The 21,088-nt window shown below is 42.3% G+C and overlaps 1 protein-coding gene across 1 annotated transcript; it reads right to left on the minus strand.

The window, feature by feature from the left end:
* Positions 1-217: 217 nt before the first annotated feature.
* Positions 218-14,800, minus strand: LOC117542238 (mannose-1-phosphate guanyltransferase beta-like). The gene is made up of 3 exons (XM_034209803.1): positions 14,770-14,800; positions 1,439-1,566; positions 218-1,149 (listed from the first exon to the last, which is right to left on the minus strand). The coding sequence occupies exons 2-3, from the start codon at positions 1,556-1,558 to the stop codon at positions 943-945; spliced, it is 327 nt and encodes a 108-aa protein (XP_034065694.1). The 5' UTR covers positions 1,559-1,566; positions 14,770-14,800; the 3' UTR covers positions 218-942.
* Positions 14,801-21,088: the final 6,288 nt, after the last annotated feature.

A 21,088-nucleotide genomic window follows, 5' to 3' on the forward strand; every position in this document is an offset into this window, starting at 1 on the left:
GAGTCCGTAGTTTGAGGATGCCTGACCTAGGCCATGTCAAAAATATATCTTATTATTAACCATAAAAATAACTATAAAATGTATTGCCTTTTTTACATTTTAGGGAAAAAATGTGTTCATATGTCTTCATTTTATACTACACACTGATTTTAAGCAATTTGAGATATATAATAAAAGTCATGCTTCAGTGACTGCAGTAAGAAATCAATAGACTTTTACATTACTAAATGGAAAACAATGATTAAAGAGGACATATTTTGCTCATTTTCAGGTTCATATTTCTTGCTTCTACTGTAACATGTTTGATGTCTCCATGCTTTAATGTTCAGAAAGCCCTTTCCTGTGAAGGAAACAGGAAAGGGAAAACCCCCAAAGGCAAAAATAGGGCCTCTTTAAATGTGACTTCTGAAATCTACTGTTAACTAAACTTCAAAAACAGCTACATTTGTATTGCCATTTTTTTGTACTTTCTAAGAATACTTTTTGACTCATCGGTTCCTGATGGTTTCTTCCCCTCCGCTACCGGACTCATCAATAAGGCCCGCCCGCCCCCCCCACTGACACATAACATCAGCCACATCATAGACTCTTGTGTGCATTACATTAATGCACACAAGAGTACAACAATATCTGTTTTCTTTTCTTATTACTTTTTTGTTTTATTCCATATTTTATTCCTTTACATTGCAATGTAAATACTGTTATATTTATATTTTATTATTTTTCTAGTTCTCTATCTATGTTTTAATTGTTGTTTTACTTTTATGTATGCACCTAGTCAAATTCCTCGTACGTGTCAACCCACCTGGTAATAAACCTGTGTCTGATTCTGAAGTGTTGTTCTTTATGATTTCTTAATGTCTGCACAATGAACACAGTTAAAGATGAAATTACCTTAAACATTTTTTTTAAACTTTCTATAACTTGTAATAATATAATTCCCTATGGTCTCTGTCCTGTACTCACCCACTGGCCCACAGAGGAGCTCCACCCAACGATGCAGCTCTCCAGCCAGGAGTGAGATCGGACCCGCGCCCCCTTCATCACCGTGCAGCGCTTTATCCTCACGCCGTCCTCCACCACCACCCCCGCACCGATGGTGACGTTCGGCCCGATGGTGCAGTTCTCCCCGATCTGCGCTGTGGGGTCCTGGAGTCAAAGATTCACTGTCTTAAAAGTCATGAGCACAACAGCTACAGCCTAGTGATGCAATGTACATCTGAAGACCAAGACTCCTCCAACAGTGAAACATACAACATGCTTATAACATACCTATGTTGTAGAACAAAGGGTTGTCATCTCTTCAGCTTGAGTTAACCACAGACCATATTTCATGCATTTTAGCAAAACTTATTTCCGATCTCTAGGACTCATTCCTGCACCACTAATTATAACCGTGTTTATTTGACATCATGTGGCGGCCATCAGCAGAACTCACCACAAGAACATTGCCAAGGAAACCGGGACCCGTGCGTAGCCTCTCAGGAGCTTGTTGCCGTAGCGACTGAAGGTACATACACATCCCTGTGAGGAAGTCTTTAGGCTGACCGATGTCCATCCAGAAACCTACAGACAGAGCAGTTAGTAACCATTGCAACAAGGTGATGTTTCTATGGTTACATGAACAACAGCAAACAGCGACAGCTTTTGGTTAGGGCTGGGAAATATGAAGAAAATCATATTTTTGGACAAAATATCTCAATATTGATATTCCGCCATATAGTAGGGTTGACTTTTGGTTCTTTCAAAAACAAATATGTACACAATTAAATGGTTGATAGATAATAATAACAAAACATTAAAAAAGAAAATGTAATTCTACTTTAATCTAATGCAGCTTTTAAAACCAGGGAATTAAATGCGATGTAAAGATATTACAATATCACGATATCGATATTATATCAATATATTGCCCTAATTTTGGTAAATGGACTTGCATCTATAGCGCCTGTTTGCACTACATGCCTACATTTACACATACCAAGCTGCTCTTCATCTGATCTCATTCACAATTTCCAGTTTAGTGTCTTTCCCAAGGACACTTTGGGAGAATTGAACTTGAATTGAATTTTCCACAGATTCATGAAGCTTCCTGAGAGAAACAAAGCCACTACAACCTGCCAGCGACACAGACTACAGCATGGAAGGAGGCTGGTCGATAAAGAGAAGGATAAAGTATGGAGAAGCATCGATTCCAGATTCCTTCCACAGATTCTGATCAATTATATATGCATCTAAACACGACTACAGGATCCAAGATTGAATAATAACCAGAGAGCAGTGTTGATCCCCACATTGTGTTCCTGATGTTTGGTGAGAATCGGTGCTTCTCCACAAGCGTTTCCTCTCCACAGACTACGTGAGTTTGGGTGTGAGGAAAAGCCCAAACACTTACGTCTGGTAGAGCAGTGAGCTGTGAGGCCGGAGGGAGCACACAGGTCAACCTCCCACAGTAACATGTTAAAGTACCCTCAAGGCCGGCCTTACGGACGGTAACTGGGTCGACAAGCTGCCCTGGGTGATGCTGGGCCTGAGGACCGCACCAAAGGAAGATCTGCAGTGTTCTACAGCGGAGATGGTCTACGCCAGGGGTACTCAAATACAAATCTTAAAGGTCCAAAATAAATGTTTCAATAAGACAAAGGTCCGTTTATTACGGTCATTCAAACTTTTAAACAATTGCAACAAGATTCTTAACACGAGGTTGCAAAAAAAAATAATCTGTATGCAGCAGTTTTCATTGTTATTGTGTCTGTGCTTGACCCCTCAGAGTCGCAGTGTCAGAGCTGCACAGTTATGAATAAAGACAGCTGCACCCTCTTTCATTCAGCATTCCCATTATTGCTTTATAAATGTATTCCCCCTTGTGTGTCCACTGAGGTTCGTCAGGCCCAACACATCTTCAAAAAACTCCCCCTTTGCCTCATCATAAAAACTCACAAACACCAGCAACTGAGCATTGTCAGTGGTGTCAGTGGACTCACCCACAGCTAAGGAAATGCACTGTGCATTTTTTATTCCATCACAAAGCTGATGAATCAAATCACCAGCCAGTATTTATGTTCTTCTGGTTGCTGTGGAATCTGAGAGAGGGATTTGCTTGATTTGACCTGTTATTTCCTCTTTTTGTTTGCCTTCAACATGGTCTCCATCACTTCAGTCATGCATTCTTTTATACTGCAGTTATTATCCAGTGGAAAGTCCTTACCTACTGGCCTAGTTCAATCAAAGTGGTTACTTTTTTTTTGGCTGGGCAGTGTAGTTTTAAACACCGTCTTATTTGACTTTCTCAGGACTTAAAACAGTTTTTTGGGGGCAGACCCCCTCAAAGAAAACAATATATTTACACACGTAAGGTCATCATCTTAATAGTTGTGTATGCTCATCCGCAGAGGTGTGGACTCGAGTCACATGACTTGGACTCGAGTCAGACTCGAGTCACACATTTTATGACTTGAGACTCGACTTGACAACATCACAAAAGACTTGCGACTCGACTTGGACTTGAACACCAATGACTCGGGACTTGACTTGGACTTGAGCCTTCTGACTTGAGGTGACTTGCTACTTTAATTCAGAGGTCTCCAACACGCCGATCGCGAGCTGCCGTTAGAAGAGCAGACTCCCGTCGGGGAAAGCAGAATCTTCAGCCGCTCCTACTCTTGCTGAGAATCCTTGCAGGCAGGGGCGGGTCTTTATTTAGCTGGGCCACCATGCGGCCAATCATATGCGAGGACACACTAGGATCATACCATTATGTGAAAGAAGGGTGGGGGCACAGCATGTGCAGAGCGACGGGGAGACGGGGAGCCGGATTTAAATGCAAGCGCGTCGGAAAAAGTCAAGAAATGAGCGAAAACCGAAAAAAGAAGCAGCATCTGGCTGCTTTTCAATGATATTGGAGAAAGCAAAGCTGAGTGCAGGATTTGTAAAATGAAAATAACCTTCAGAGCAGGGTAAACACTCAGGATTTATTGTCAGAGGTGGGAGAAGTTCAGACAATTAAACAAAGTTACAATCAGGGTTCCCGCGGGGTCTTAACAAGTCTTTAAAAGTCTTAAATTTGATAATCAGAATTTAAGGCCTTAAAAAGGTCTTAAATATGATTCAGAAGGTCTTAAAAATTATCGGATTTGAAAGGTACTTCTGTGTTGCGACAGCGTCTAAATGTGTTTTGGGGGAAATGTCCGGGCTGCAAAGTAACCAGTACGGTAATAGCCTTTCAGTTCCCCCCAACAATTTGTATTGAATTAAATCAACATGGAACCAGTAATCACTAACTTTGTTTCCCCCGGCCCCTTATTGGAGAACACCCAGCTAGTAACCTAGCAACCAAGCTTCAGCTCATGTAGCCTATCTTCGAATCTACTTACAAATAAATATGGGGAAGTGTAAGTTCAACCGTATTTGGTTGGAAAACATCTAATTTAGTGCTTGGTTGAAACCAGTGGAGGGAACGTGTTTGAAGCCCGCTGCACCTTTTGCAAAATAAATTAGTGTTTGTTTTGCTAATGTAGCGTTAGCTAGTGCAGCGTTAGCTAGTGGAGCGTTAGCTAGTGCAGCAGCAGCTAATGTAGCGTTAGCTAGTGCAGCGTTAGCTAGTGCAGCAGCAGCTAGTGCAGCGTTAGCTAGTGGAGTGTTAGCTAGTGCAGCAGCTCCCGCAACAACACCGGGGGACCTCCGGGCGAAGTTTGGGTCTACGTCAACCCTAAAAGCGGAGGTGCTGTAGACGCTAAATACCGTAGCTAAACACCAATCATACAACAGCAACGATGAAATAGTGTAGCCAAGGCAGCAGAGCTCAGTCTGAATATAGCTCTTGTCACTCTCTCTCAGACACACACACACACACACACACACACACACACACACACACACACACACACACACACACCACACACACACACACACACACACACACACACGCTGCTCGATTATGGCAATAATCAAGATTATGTTGGTCAATAATTAATATCACGATTATTAAATATGATTATTCATTGACTTTGAAAACATCCATTTATTGAACTTTAAAACAGATAATAATTTGAACAGTATCTTTTTAACTGTTGATTACCCTGAACGTATAATTCAACTGAAAAACCAATACAACAATTAATTAAATAAATGATACATTACTAAAAAATTCATTAGATCAAATATGTTGTGGTGCACTGTCACAACCTAGCAAAGCAAAATAATCGTTTTTTCCGATTATGTTGTTTTCGTAATTGTGGCAGGCCAAAATCGTAATTGCGATTAAAATATGATTAATTGCACAGCCCTAAACACACACCACACACACACACCCACACACACACACACACACACTCAATCAAGCGCACACACATACACACTTTTTGTCTAACACGCTAACACAGTTCTGTACTGTTACGCTGTTGTGTTCAGTCATTGTTCTTATGTTGAACATGAATACATTTACTTTGTAAGTGATTATGGGACGTATTTCTTCTTTATATACATTTTCCTTCATACTTTTTGCCGTGAAATAGGTCTTAAATTCTATTCAAAGTGGTCTTAAAAAGGTGTTAAAAAGTCTTAAATTTGAGTTGGCGAAACCTGCAGGAACCCTGTACAATAAAAAGTCCTGCATTCAAAATGTTACAAGTAAAAGTACAAAAGTATTAGCATCAAAATATACTTAAAGTACCACCTGCAGAGGGATCTAGATTCAGGTGTTCTCTTCCCCATAGAGACCGCCTCGCTGCACATTATCCCTTGCATAAAGATAGATTGTGGGTCCCTTATAACATGTTGTACACAGTGGAAATAAACATTCTGGTCACCTCAACATCAGGGATCTTATACATTAAACTCCTTCTGAATCAAACCGTCACGGTAGCCTTACCTTACTGATCCCTCTTAAATTAGAAAAACACACGTTACTTTACCAGCAGAGAGAAAATGGATTATTAAATTATTAATGTGACTAATAAAGAGCAATTTGATTATTAAGTATTATTCTGTTGATCGATGTCATTACATTTGGTGAAAAACACATAATGACTTGTTTATGACTCGTTTTGTCAAAGTTTAGGACTTGGACTTGACTTGAACTTGCCCATCCTGACTTGAGACTTGACTTGGACTTGCAAAACAATGACTTGAGACTTGACTCGGACTTGAGCGCAAAGACTTGAGACTTGACTCGGACTTGCAAAACAATGACTTGGTCCCACCTCTGCTCATCCGTGAGCAGAGCATCAAGTTGACATGTCTATTACAGCTGAATGCGGCGATTACCATTTTGTTCAGCAAAACGCCTCACAAACGTATTAAGATCAACAGCTTTAGTGCGTTTTGATTCAATGCTGAGTACAGCCTCTCTCTCTGTCAGTATAGACCGCAAATACCTCATTCCTTCAGTGCTTGGGTTCGAATGCTTCTCGTTTTGCGCCGTCCAGTTAAAAATGAAATCGCCGCCAATCATATGTCCCACAGTCACGCTCGCGCCCCAGCACCGGGGGAGGGGTTACATGACGTGCATCTTGTGCTGCATTCACTTGCACTCGGACATTAGAGACTTTCTCTCATAATATGTCCGATGAGCCACAACTTTCTTTCAAAACAAAGCTGCCAACTGGGGTGGCAGCTGGGGTGGCAAGGCCTATTTTTAGGGTGTCAGTTGCCACCCCGGTAGGTGAAACTAGGCTACTAGCTACAGTACAGATGGAACTAGATGAAAACTGTTAACTCTCTCGCTCTGATTTTTATTTTATTTTATTTTTTATTCTCGCTCTGACTTACTTAGACAGGTTGAAAGAAAACACACATTTTCCCACCCGCATTCCGCGAAGACCCGCCCTACTGTGCCTCTGATTCGCAGATTGTTTGGGGGGAAAAAAAACGCTGACTGGATGCTGAATGTGATTGGACCAAAGCGTTGACACACACAGGTGGAACACAGTGGAACAGTCAGACATGCAGAGCGCTGTTTGCAGTGGACATAGCGGAGAATTTTTACTCGTTGCGAATGCGTTGTGGCGATGTCTCACATAAAAAGAGAGATAATACATGTGAAAAGTATAATTTGCTCAGAGTCCGGAGACAGTGGTGGTTCGGTCCGGATCCGGACCTGAGTCCGTAGTTTGAGGATGCCTGGTCTACGGTCAGCCGCTGAGAGTTCCGGGGGATTTCCTCCCAAATTACAGTGCTGGAATTGGGCCGGTACTCACCGGTACGCAGTACCGGCACTTCTGGTTCTGCCCCATGGAGTACCGGCACTTCTTGCTCAGTACCGGCATGCTGGCGGTACTCCGGTACTCATGCACCGTGCCAGTACTCAACACTCTCCCGCCGTTCTTATTATACATCCATATATATATATTACACAGCCGCCCGGTACTCAGTAGATGCGTCATGAGGTGCCGAACGGACATTCTCATCGCTCTAAACCGCTGGAGTTTCACAGCGGCTGTCAGCTGTTTACCTTCCTGTCATTCAAACAGAACGTGCTGGAGAGGGGCGGGGGCTTATCTTCTCCATGTAAATACTGTGGTGGAAACGACTATGTCAAATTACCTATTTGACCGTGATTTAATAGTAATACACGTTTCAAAATAAATAATAATAATAATGCCGAAGTAACAACATACTGAAACTGTTAGTAAAACCATGTGTTAATGCTTTAACAATTTACAATACCTAGATGCACGGGTGTTGTGTTTATGCAGTGCAGCTCCCACCCAGTGGGTGGCTATGTAGAGTGATAGAACAGAGCAGGCACGCCCCCGAGAGAAGGAAAGCAAGTCACGTCACAAATTAGCATTTCTAAAATGTTAGCGTGGATTAATAAAAGTGCAAAAAGACAGCGGTTGTCCGCCGGAAGAAACTTCAAATACAGAGAATGCTGTGCCTGTGTTGGAAATTGTGTCTGATGGGGAGCTTTCTTTGGTTGATCCTCCTGCTCCAAGTTCTAGTGCATTAGCATTAGCACTAGCTCCCGCCGCCTCCTCCAGAGCCTCTAAAGTTAGCTGCTGCTGGCGCAACTGCCACCCCACCAACACCGGGCAAAGCGATGCACCTGACTGCTGGCCAACGGACCAGGTGCAATATTTTTGCAAGACCAATGCATGGCTCCTTCTTAAAGATAAGAAGCTAGGATGTCGGATATGCAGAGATGTCAAATCTTTGGGAATACACACTGGACAAGGACTGAAACTGTCAACTGAATGGGTGAGTGTGCAGTGTCTCATTTCGGTGTTGACAAGGGCAAACAACAAGCTAGCCTGAGAAAAAAAATCAAAAGAACATAAAGAATCACAAGCCCATGTAAAAAGCTGCTGACATCCTTACATCTGCTTCACGTGAAACTATTCAACATCAAGTGCATAAATCTGAATTAGACACCACTATCAGAGTTTTAGAACGGCATATAAAATTGGCAAACATAGCCAGCCATTCACAGACTGCCAATTGATTTGAATGTACAGAAACTGAATGGGCTGAACGTGGGCAGGGTTTTGCACTCCAATAAAACCTGTGGCGAAATCATCGACCACATAGCTCATGAGCTGAAGAAAAAAAATGGCAAAAGACATTACAGAAAACCAAAGAAAACTCTGTGTTTTGGTCGATGAATCTACCACTATTAGTGGTAAAACGGTGCTTGTTGTGTGTCTACGCTCAGCATTAGCTGATGCTGAGCCCGAAACGTTTTTTGGGAGCTGATCGAGTTGGATGGAACACGGCTGATGACATCACAAAGGCGTTAATGGAGTGTCTTGGAAGAGATTTTAATGAGGACTTTTTAGGTCAGTGTTTCGTTTCTTTTGCATGTGATGGGGGCTTCAGTCATGCTAGGGAAGAGAACAGGCGTTGCTACCCAGTTGTGTAGTAAATTCCCAGCCTGTTTGTGTGGCACTGCTCCAATCATCGTCTAGAGCTGGCAGTTGGGGATGTGGTCAAGGAGGTCTCAGGGCTCAATCATTTCCAGATCTTTTTTGACAAACTCTATTCCTTGTTCCATGCCTCCCCCAAAAATCAGAGGCAGTTAGCGCAGTGTGCGCAAGCAGTCGGACAGCGTCTCCTGGTGATAGGGCGTGTTTTGTCCATCCGCTGGGTGGCTTCAAGTGAAAGGAGCGTCAGAGCAGTCTGGGGAAAACTACCGAGTGCTTCATGATCACTTCACAAATGCTGCAAACGACACGAGCAGGGATTCCCAGAGACAGAGCAAAGTACAAGGGCTGGATGATGTGCTCACATCTGCAACGTTTGTCAGCAATCTGGGACTGATGTACGATGCGCTCACAGAGCTCAGCGACCTCTCTCGGCAACTCCAAAAAAGAGAGATGACACTGCCTACAGCAGATAGGCTCTTAACTCGAGAAATACGAGTTTTTGAATCCATGGTCACCATGCCTGGCCCACACATGACTACAGTTCATACAGCTCTAGCTGAGAAGTCCTTCAAGGGTGTTGCCCTGCGTGAGAATGGCAGGCTTGTACAGATTCATGCAGGTCAGTTTTTTTCGCAGTATGGTAGAGAATCTGAGACACAGAATGACTTCCACAACCTCCTCTCATGTCAGCACAAGAGAAATTCCCATTACATGGCCGGGAGGCCCGGGACAATCAGCTAATCCAGGACATGAAAGTTATCCATCCTGGAAGTTGGCCTGAAGAGGAGTTAGACGTACAGTATGGGGACGTAGAGGTGCTACGTTTGTGCGAAGTGCTGAAAGTGGACAGAAGAGAGACTGTTCAGGGCTTTCGCGAATACAAGGAAAACAGGGCATCCCGTACACCTGCTTGCCATGGAGCCTCTACTGAAAGCAGTCCGAACCATCGCTGTCTCCACTAGTGGAGTGTGAGCGGGGCATTCAGCTGCATGAACGATATCCTTACTGCAAAAAGGAATGCTCTCTCTGTCAGCCGACTGTCCAGCCTGGTTTTCATTAAATGTAATGGACCATCACTAGGACAGTTCAATCCGGAACAGTATGTGAGGTCCTGGCTGGCAAAGGGAAGGAGAAGTGCTGATGAAAGAGCCTGTCCAGCTCCAGCCCCTGATACTGATGTCCCCAAGGCCTTCTGGAGCCTTTTCTAACAATTGTGAAGTATATTGCAAAGCAGCTCACCCAGTGAGAAGACTTTTGGCATAATGTGCCGATTTGTACAGATCCTGGAGATAGAAGGACTTCAGACCAACCAGGGAGTTATCTGATCAGCTTGGTGTTCAATGTAACTCTTTACCATGGCTCAGACTTTGTTACTTGCAGTTACAGTTTCTCATTTAGATTGTGCAAATTTTGCATTTGTTTTTACATGTTCTTTGTTCATGCTCTTTAATCATTTTTCTGAGTTGGAAAGTTAGATTGCATTATAGTTTACTTTATACATATTTGTATTCTTCAGTGGTGAAGTATATTGCAAAGCAGCTCAGCCATGTGAGAAGACTTTTGGCACTTTTCGTTTTTCTGAGTTAGAAAGTTAGATTGCATTCAAAATGTACAGAAATACTTAATTTTGTTAAAGCTTTTTATAAAAAAATGCTTCTGACCAGAGCTTTGTTTCCTTGTCATTAATGTTGAAACACCACCAGAGGGGCTCTCACCTGAAAGGTCTCTGCTTCATGTGTCTTCAGCAGAAGATCTAGACTTTGATGCTATATTTTCAGTTAATATTGACCTTACTGAGCTTTAGCCATATCCGCTGCCTATCATAAAAATGTTAAAGTACAGTGAAACCTTTCTAAAATATACAGTAGTAAAGAGACAAACCCACAGCATTATAGTAGCCAAATTCTTGTTTGTGGGCTGTATATATAAAATTGACTTGAAAAAGTTGCTGATTTTAGAGTACTGGCACCTTTTTCATTCCAATTCAAGCACGTGCAAAATGCATCGGCTCCCTGGTCGGCGTCGGTCCCAGCGGGCTTTCCTGCGTGACGCCGCTGAGGCCTGTTGCTCCGATCCCTACTACTCAGCACGGTACTCAGGTGTCCCAGGTTCCCGCAGAGCTCCGCTCGGCGGAGCACGTGTTCATCCGGCACGATGCGCACAGAGGCCCCCTGCAGCCCCCTTATGATGGGCCTTTCCGGGTCTTGGAGCACGGGGACAAGCACCTGTGTGGTCGACCTGGTGGCAAGGCCGAGCACGTCTCGGTGGAACCAGGGTGAAGACTGCTCACCCTGGACTTGGACCAGCCTGTGGTGCTGGCTCGACCTCCGCGACGGGGCCGCCCCCGCGCCTCGTCCCCTGTCACGGATTTAAGACCTGTTGTTCCGGTCCCTCCCCTTCCAGGGGCCCGCACAGGCGGGAGTCACTTTTCCGACTCCCGTCTCAGGAGTCGTGGGGGTCGGCGTGTCGTTCCTCCCCGCCATGCTGATTTTGTTTATGTGTGAATTCTGGGGGGGGGCTTGTGTGGTGACACGTTATTGGACATAATTCACCTTGCTTATTGTGTTGCCACACGGACCCTTTAGTGGGGGAACACCTGTAGCTTTAGCTGCCATTCCTGCTAGCTTCATCAGCAGAGCAGTGCATGTTGTTAACCTCTCTGAAAGTAATGGATAATAAGATTGGAACTCCATTCTTAATACACCGCCTCCGACTCTCTTTTCACGGCACTACACTATAAACTTTTAAACACAAGTCATGTGCACGGAAATGCTGTTCAACCATTGGTCAGACATGAAGCGGGTAAAAACTACATGTAAACACGGAAAAATCGCGGCAATTTCCACCGGAGCCCAACATGGAGCATCCGCAGATTGTTTTCATGCTGCTGTTCATATGGAGAGCATATCAACAGAATGTAGCGGGCGACGCATATCAATACATACTGAGACAACGTGCGGTAAAAAACGTTATAACCGTTAGTTAATGAATTCGTTAGTTGAGGAGTTGGGCATATGGCTGATGTAGGCCTAGGTAATGTTCATAGGATTTCATAATTACACTTCACACACTTTTCTAGTAATTATTTCATAAGCAGCTTTATAGGTTGCTTGCTTATTAATGTGTGTTTTTTATAGTGGTTTATAGTGGTTGCAGTGGTTTTATAGCTCATCCCCCAAGTCAAAAGGACGATAACAAGCATGTACACCGGCAGCATAAATAAGTTTACAGTGAACGTACCATTGTTATCAGAGTCCTCGCATCCGCGGAGTAACTGCGGCTAGTATCCGCCTTAGCAGCCCCGGCATCGGCAGTGGAGCTCAGGCTCCCCTCATCAGGCGACTTATCCACCTCTTCCTCGCATAGGACTCGACCACATCTACGGGGCTCACTATGGGTCTTGTGTTCAAGATACTGTCGAGATCCTCATACCAAATAAATGTCTCTTTGATACTTGGGGAGCTGCCGCTCTTCTGCAGCGCGTCGGCACTTTTATGTATTGGTTGGCGTAGTTTCTTCACCTTTATACGACACTGTTCAACACTCCGGTTAAATCCTAGTTGCTTCAGTCGGTCGCTAAAGATTTTTGAACACCTCCGCGTTTTTATGAACCTTCTCCAGCAGTTGAGAAATGTTCTCCTCTGCCCAGATATCCAGAAGGCATCTGTGTTCCTCATAGCTCCACGTTTGTCCCCTGCCGCTCATTTCCCACCATTTGCAATCCTCTCCTCCACAACAAGAAAGGACGCGCAAATACTACGCTATGTTTTGGTGCGGATTGCGTTCACACCAGCAATGAACCGCTCCAGAGTTCGCAGAAAGCTTTCCGAGACCACCTATTTTAGCGGACCAGAGTCCGGTTGTTTAGTTCACTTAAGAGGTCTCGGACTGCGTTCACACCGACCCAAATGAACCGCACCAAGCGCCAAACGCACCAGGGTTCGATTCAACCGGACTATACAAGGCAGGTGTGAACGCACCCTTAAAGACCTTGGTCGGACCAAACCCGATTTGTATATATCACAGCAAGCTCGTGAAAAAGACAAACGTATCAACGAGGCAGGCTTCTCACGTAGCTGGTACACCAAAGGCATGGCTAGCTGGATGCAAAACAGGTAAATGCTATCTTTTGTTTCCCATGCTTGCTCTTCAAACAGCCGGGGACAATACGATCTGTTCAGAAACTAGACAAAAGTAAAAAAAAGTACAAACCCACAGACGGTCTGTGTCATGGAGAATACAGTCGCTGGTTATTTATGTCTGTATAGGCCGTTGTTGTGAGTGTGGACGGTCGAGCATATATACGTTAGCTTAGCCAAGCTCCATTCAGAAACAAGCATTCTAAAAAGGTTTTCGCCTGCCGTCTGTCTGCAGACTTGTCAAAGCATTAATTCATGGTTTTTTACTAACCGGTATCAGTATGTTGTTACGTCGGCGCTGCACTGGAAACGCGCCATTACATCACCAGAAGTCCCTAATTAAGGGGTCATTCTCCCCAAAAAAAATTGTTTTACTCACTATATCAACAGCCCCACCAAAAATATTTTCCACCAGCCGCCACTGTGTGTACACATATATCACTTAATTATTCAATACATCCTTTGTACTGAAGTATTCAAAAGTAAAAATTACATGTTTAATATAAATGATTTGCTGTGGCCAATTGTTTTCATTGCATTTACAGACTCGTGTAACTCTCTTGATACACCCAATGAATGCATTGACATACACAAACAGATAGCAACACCTATAACAACTATTTAAAAAAAAGGGGCTGTATCGACCTATATAAAGTATATAAATATAGTTTTTTTTTCAAAATACCAAAAAGATCCTGCATTTTAGCCATGCCTCATTTCGCTCTATTTGCTCTTTCCAGCGCTGTTTTTTCAGTGGGCTGATTCTGTGAGCTGCAGCTGACCACGCCCCCCTGCAGGAGAAGGGAGCGTGCTTTGAGATCAGCTGCTAGGCTGCAGCAGGGAGAAGAGGGGGAGAAAAAGAGATCTCCGTCCTCCGTGTTTTATTCTTATAGAAGTAAGAAGAGAAGTAACGGGGCAGAAACCCTCGTTTTTACGCAGCGGTCCCAGACATAGACATCAGACGGCGACACATATTCAGTTGCCAGTTACTTTGGCATTAGGGCAGGGATATCTAGGTACTTTCCAAGGTTTGACACAATGAATTGTGCTACTTTTAAAGCAAGCAACGATGTTTTCAAATATGTAATCAAAAAGCTCCTCAAAAACACGATCGAAGCAGTTCCTGCCGTTGCTACGGTTAGTACAAACAGTAACAACGGACTACTTTTCTTAGCGGATGCATGTCAATTTAAATCAATACATAAAACTATTTTTAAATCAATAAAATCATTATCTAAATCCATAAAAGCATTTAAAATTAATATTGGGAGTCATGTTGTTACTTTGTTGAGAATGTGGCCATGTGTAATAAGCGGGATAATGTGCACATTGCATAATGTGCCTTCATGCCGATCTAAATCCCTCCGCAAAAACAAAACAAAAAACGGCTCGTTCGCGGGCGAGAGCCGGCTCCAGTCGTTCACTTAAAAGAGCCGGCTCTTTGAGCCGGCTCGTTCGCGACCGACACATCACTAACAACTACCTCTCTGTCTGACTTCGCCAAGCAGGGTAAGGTGCTGCACCCGCATGCCTCTAATATTTTAATGTTTATTGCAAGTAAATCAGTTGTAGTCACATATTTTTTTAAAGCACGAGCTAGCTAAACACATATTAGCTTACTTGACCGGGGATATAGTGCAGTGATGAGTCCTACAACTCGGAAGTGAGTTAGCAATTTTACAACTATTGGTTCCCTCGTATCAGAGTCAATGGGATTTCTCCATAGGATTTTGGAAAATAGCTCGTAATAAGATCTGTGGAAAACGAACCTGTTAGATAAAGGCACGTTTTGTTCAGCCGGATAATCTCCACATATCTACCCTACTTTTATAATTTTCGAATCATAAATCTAATGGCCAGAAGCAAAATGCTAACGTTATGCTATTGTCACTACCCGATCTGCTGCTCTGCCCGATCTAGAGTGCGCATGTGCGAGATGGACAACTCCGGACGGCAAACCAAGTAGGACACTTGACACAGTGGCTTTTGGCAAAGCTCAAAAAGAAAACTCGAGAGAGATGAGTTATTGTTATTACAACGTGACTTTACTATTTAACAACTCTTTTTATTGGGTTATTTTATTTGGGGTTAAGTACATTGTCAGAATAAGTGAGAAATGGATTTAACTTCTGTTAGAAGTTAGAAGCCATACATTTTTGCATACATTTACAGTAAATATGTATTCAGTATGATAGCTGTCTAACAGAAGTTAAATTCAAGTTAGCTGTTAAATTGAAATATATAAATATATCTGAAATAAATGGCAATAAATTGACAGCGAGCAAATAACTAATTACCTTTAGAAGTACACCAAAACATAACTGCTAACAATGTAAATGTTGTGTTGGAAAAAAAGTTCATGTAAGAAAATGTTGAGTTAAATACTTTGGCACTGTATATACAAAGCTTGGAAAAAGGCCTATTGTGGCTGTCATACTTGCATACAGTGGCAACTAATAGTATTGTGAAGAAATGTCATGACAACCATCTACAGACTGTTACTGCACGCTGATTATTGTGGTCCTATTTAGGACAAAACGTTCAGAGCTGTCCTTGTTCCAGTCCGCCCCTGATTGATTAGTGCTTTAACTCGTAATTTACCCCAATGTTAAAGCTTGTTGATGATATGTGAGATTGTAAATTGTCATGCATTCAAAAGTGTTAACTGTATTTTTTCCTTCAACAGATTCCAAACCAAAGCAAGATCAAACAGCACTTTTTCTAGTTCTTCTCTTCTCCCTACTCAGAGCTATATTCCCTACATTTCTTCCTGTCTTCTCCCCATTCTTACCATCTTCATCTCTGTCTCTTTACCACTTTCTCTTTTGTATTTATAAGCACACACACACACTAATTGATGTTCCTGAAATGGCTGCTTAACAAGGCGAGGGACAGCTAGAAGACGCCATTTTCCTTGCCGATTTACTTTGTAAACAACTAAAGGTAAATTGTTTAATTTCAATGGTATTGGTTTTGTGCCCGATGTACTGATTAGGTTGATTGATTATGTGCTTGTAATTCAAAGTGAATAGGAATAAACTGGGAATGAAAAGCAGCTTGTTGTGATAATGCATGACTACTTTATTGAAGGAGGAAGAAGACAGGGCCAGAGCAGCATCTAGCAGGAGCAGAATCCGCTGAGTAGGCAAAGATGCTCAGGGGTGTCCTCTAACAAGGAGGAGCAGAAGTGGGGCAACCTGCCGACGTACTAAAGGTTTGTGCATGTATACAGGTATTCATGATTAACATATGTCGTTTTTGTTTTGATTGTTCGCAACATGATTGGTACAGCATGTTTCAGCTTAGAGAGGTATTGAACAAATATCTGTTATTCAGTCGTACGTATAAAAATAGGCCATTGTAATAAATAGTTAGAGTTGGTTAGAACTGTTAGAACTCTTTTAATGCATAACATTTGCCTGCGATTGCCTCCTGTTCTCTGTAATTATGATCTGTTATCAATATATCTATTATAATTATTATTTTTCAGTCAGAACTGTTGCCATTGACAGTCCAGTGACTGTGGAACCAGCGGGAGCAACCTCTGCAGTACCCCCCTCAGCTTGTTGGTAGGATGACATTTACTATCATTGAAAGTTAGGAAATGTGTCAACATAATCAAACGAATACCTGATGCAATATGATTACGCTGTTGTGATGCTGAACATTTTCTTTTTTGTTTGTTTCCAGAAGATGAGATTCAGCAATTGCAGCAGCTTTTGGTTGAAAAATAAATAAATGAATGAATCTACTGGTTTCATAATTTGAACCAAAAGTGGTGTATTTAGCACAATTTTTTATTTATCTTTTTCTAATTTTCTTATTATGTCCTATTTATATTATGTTGCACTGTTGGAGGAGCTCGGGATCTAAGATTTTAAATGCCAAAATTACACTGTAGCTAGCATCTGATAACAAAAACCCTTGAACCTTAGTGGTGTTTATTTCCACGGAGGTCAGTTGCTAAGCGATCACACAACGTCACGTCCGGTATTTCCACAACAATGCAAATGGATTAACATCGATTTAATACATTAATGTAGCCTTTGTTTCTGCTAAAAGAGGTGTCGACCAGCTGGGGCCACAAGAAAATCGGCGAGATCGAGTGTGACGATTACATTTTTTTATTAAAAATATCAAATTTGGACAATAAAAACCGACCAATAGTCGCGGTAGAGCATTTGCTTGGCACTTCCGGGTATTTCTCCACTGGTTGGGCCATGTTAACAATACCGTGTAACTGTCACGTTTGAAGGGACGAAACCGTGACATCTTCACGTCTCCCAGCATGGTAAATCGTCACATGTTCACGTCTTGCCGTGATACCGGGTTGGTTTTTTGGGTGGAGATGAAACAAAAATATGTGTGGTGGTGTTATGAAGAAATGTATTACACACTGTTAAGAGAAATTAGAGAGTTTGTTTATTTTATTATAACTTATCAGCCTTGTTCTGATGATTTCAGATGTATTGGCATGAAGTCCAAAAATTACACTCAAAGCATCAACAAACCAGCTATCACAGACAATTCATGGTAAAATCCCATGCTGGAATTACGGGAGGCAGTTGGGTTCAATGTTGTGAATTTGTGTTTATTTTATTTTTTAAACGTTAAAGTTTCCAGATTCGTGAGAAGTGAGAGAAAAGTGTAAGCGCATTTACACCATAATTATAAAACTAAAGATTGTTCAAAGCCTATACTTATTGTAAGGGTTCTTATGGGGAGTTATTTCTTGTCAGCTGCAACAGTCTAAGGACAAACTGTATGAAAGCCCCCCCGAGGCAATTTATGATTTGTGTCATTGGGACGTATGATTTGATTGATTGATATATTGAATTAAAAAAAACAATTTATTTCCTAAACATTTTAATTGTTTGTCAATAACTGCTATGGATGGCAATACAACAGTAAAGAGATAATCATTTAGTGGCAGTTTACATTGACTTCTGGACAGTTTAAATGATTTGTCAGGACAGGTTTGTACTGGACGGGGGCCAATTTGGAAATGTTTCTTCTCCTTTCCATAATGCATGAGTAAATGTACTAAGTTACTTTTGTACCACCGAAATGTAACTCTTGCAAATCTTTAAGTTCCAAACAAAAGTACCTTACACCCTGATCAGAAATGATAAATAAGATCTTTAAAGAGTGATACTTAGAACAGCAGTTTTGAAGTGAGATATTGTCTAAAATGCCCTCTATAGGTTTATACAGAAATGAAACAACAGGTCTGACTTCTGTTTTGTGTTTACATTGTATTGACATGTTATATTACAAATGCATTATTTAATATTTATAAAATATATATGTCTTAAAAAAATGATTTACAAATATAATAATGATTGAAATTGTATATGTAAGGGATAATGTGCAGCGAGGTGGTCATTGTGGGTAAAAGAACACCCGACAGGCAGATCACCTGATGCACTTTGCTTTTCAGCCAAACTGTATACAGTTCAATCGACCGGACTTCTTTGTGCAGATGTGAGCGTCCTTAACAACGCTCTGTCTGTTCTGGATTAACAACGTGTCACGTGTTCTGAATTGACCAATCAGAATCGAGTATTCAACTAAGCCATGTAATAAATGTACATAAATATATGTATTACATTATTTAAACAGTTGATATTATTATCACTATCATTACTATTGGTATTTTTATACAAATTATTATCATCATTACTATTGTTATTATTATTTGTATTGTTACTATTGTTATTATTATCATTACTATTGTTGTTATTAATATCATCATTACTATTGTTATTATTATTACCTTTACTATTATTTTTCTTTTTGTTGTTGATTAAAACTAATATTGATGCATTAATGCAAGGGACTTCAACAGGGGGCCATTACCCATAGGGGGGTCCCCAATCCTCCTCACTTCCGCATCCAAACATGCGGACAACCCAACTCCTTCTGGGGGACCTCCTGGTCAGGATCTGTTGAAACCTCCACTCCCAGTCCTTCTCCGTCCGCAGCAGAACTTTAGAGTCCTCTTCACGCTGGTCCACCAGCTGCTTCTGGGCCAGCTTCACAGCACGCACCAGCTGGTCCACCTGCACCCGCTGGCTCCTCAGCAGGGGATCTATGGTCTCCCACACCTGATTCACTGCTTCCTCTGTTATTTCCCGCAGCTGGCTGATCTTGATGTGAACCATTCTCTGTTTTACTTTCTCGATAAACTTGTCTTCAGCAAGGTCTTCTACACTATCTGAAAACCTTGGGAGACCTCCAAGACTGCTCCCTGAGGTCTCTGCAGCGGGTGCATTTTCCTTCTCCGCTCCTTGGAGCGGTACCTCCTCCTCAGCTGTGAAACAGATATTTGTTCTTGTAGCTTCTGTTTCTGGCTCTTCCTGCTCATCACTAGACAGGATGTTGGAAAGATCCAGCAATCCTGGGGATTTCTTCAGCTGCAACTCTGACAGATCCTCAGGAGCCTGTGTGCTCATGTGACTTGGAGGCGGCTGCAGCTGTTTACTGGCCATCTCCAGCCGTTTACTGGCCACCTCCAGCTTGTTTTGGAGATCCATGTTGATGGCAGATTCAAGGCTCAATCTGGAGGCTGACCTTACCTGGATCTCCTTCAACTGACTGCGGAGGACCTCGTTTGTTTTCTCTTCGTCCAGTTTAGTCTTGGACTGCTTTGCACACATGTTCTGAAGCTGGCACTTTAAGTCCTTATTTAATTTGATTTGGAATTCAAGGTTTCCAGCAGTGTCTTTCCCCCTGCCCACAGCCGCATTCAGCTTCAATTTCAGACTTGCAATTTCATCTCGGTGCCCAGAGCTTGACCCTTTTACTGCATCTACGCCACGCAGCCGATCAAGGACTGCACCCAGGGTCTCATACTTGCTTTTCAGTTTGGCTCTTTCTCTTGTCTTACACGACAAAAGGTCGGTCCTGGTGGAATCAAGTTCTCTACAGGTGTCCATCTCCCAATGTTTATTAATATATGCATCCACACGGCTTCTCAAATCACTGTTATTTGCCTTTGCCATGTTTGCTTGTCTCTGGTTTGTGTTGAACTGAATAGATTGAGGAAGAACTTGTGCAAACCTGTAACTTTCTACTAATGAGAGTAATATTTGAACAAGTAAATAATGAAAAATGTAATGATGTCTTGCTACTCAAAGTCACTTGTGCTAACCTTTGCCTAATGACAGAAAATTAGTTTCCCAAGTTGTCTTATAGCATTCCCTCTGACAGCAATATCGCTTTGATGTCATAGCATTCCCTCTGACAGTCAAATTGGCTTTGAAGATGTCATCACGTTCCATGTGATGTGTAAAAATTGCAGTTCAAAACAAATGCACTTATTGTTACCATGGTAACAATAAGAAATAAACACATTAATGTTTTACAGGTGAATTAACATAAAAGTATTAATGAAAAAGCAAGAGGAAGGTGCACTTGCTTCTCGAGTGCTAAGTTAGTTCACATTGGCAAAGTAAGGCAAATTCAGCCATTCATCAAAAAAATGTTATTCGCATATATTTTTGCGTTTTTTGTGCTGAGGAGCATAGTGCGTAAAAGTGGCCAAAGCTCTGCAGAGTTCCAGCTCTGGCATTAATATCAGCACCAAACTGTGCGCCGGGAGCTTCATGGCCGAGCAGCTGAATCAAGCCTTACATCACCAGACACAATGCCAAGAATCCAAGTCATCTTGGACAGCTTGGGGAAGGCCCTTTTCTGTTCCAAACTGACTGTGCCCCACAAAGCAAGGTGCATAAAGGCCTGGTTGGATGAGTTTGGTGTGGAAGAACCTGACTGGCCCGCACAGAGCCTTGACCTCAACTCCATTGAACACCTTTGGGATGAACTAGAACAGAGAGCCAGCCTCTGGTCCAACATCAGTGTCTGACCTCACAAATGCTCTTCTTGATGAATGGGCAAGCATTCACAGACACACTCCAAAATCTTGTAGAAAGCCTTCCCAGAAGAGTGGAAGCTGTTGTAGCTGCAGAGGGGGGAACAACTTCATATTAATGCCTAAGAATTTGGAATGGGATGTCATAAAAGCTCCTGTAGGTATAACGTGTAGGTGGCCCAACACTTTTGTCTATGTAGTGTACGTGTGTGTGT

Source organism: Gymnodraco acuticeps, unplaced genomic scaffold (assembly GCF_902827175.1).
Source record: "Gymnodraco acuticeps unplaced genomic scaffold, fGymAcu1.1, whole genome shotgun sequence".
NCBI classification, from domain to species: Eukaryota; Metazoa; Chordata; class Actinopteri; order Perciformes; family Bathydraconidae; genus Gymnodraco; species Gymnodraco acuticeps.

Excerpts from the sequence above, each read along its gene's own strand:
- LOC117542238 (XM_034209803.1), bottom strand. The coding sequence starts at position 1,558 with ATGGACATCGGTCAGCCTAAAGACTTCCTCACAGGGATGTGTATGTAC. Across the intron at positions 1,150-1,438 it reads TCCTTGGCAATGTTCTTGTG|GACCCCACAGCGCAGATCGG; the intron begins GTGAGTTCTGCT and ends CTTTGACTCCAG.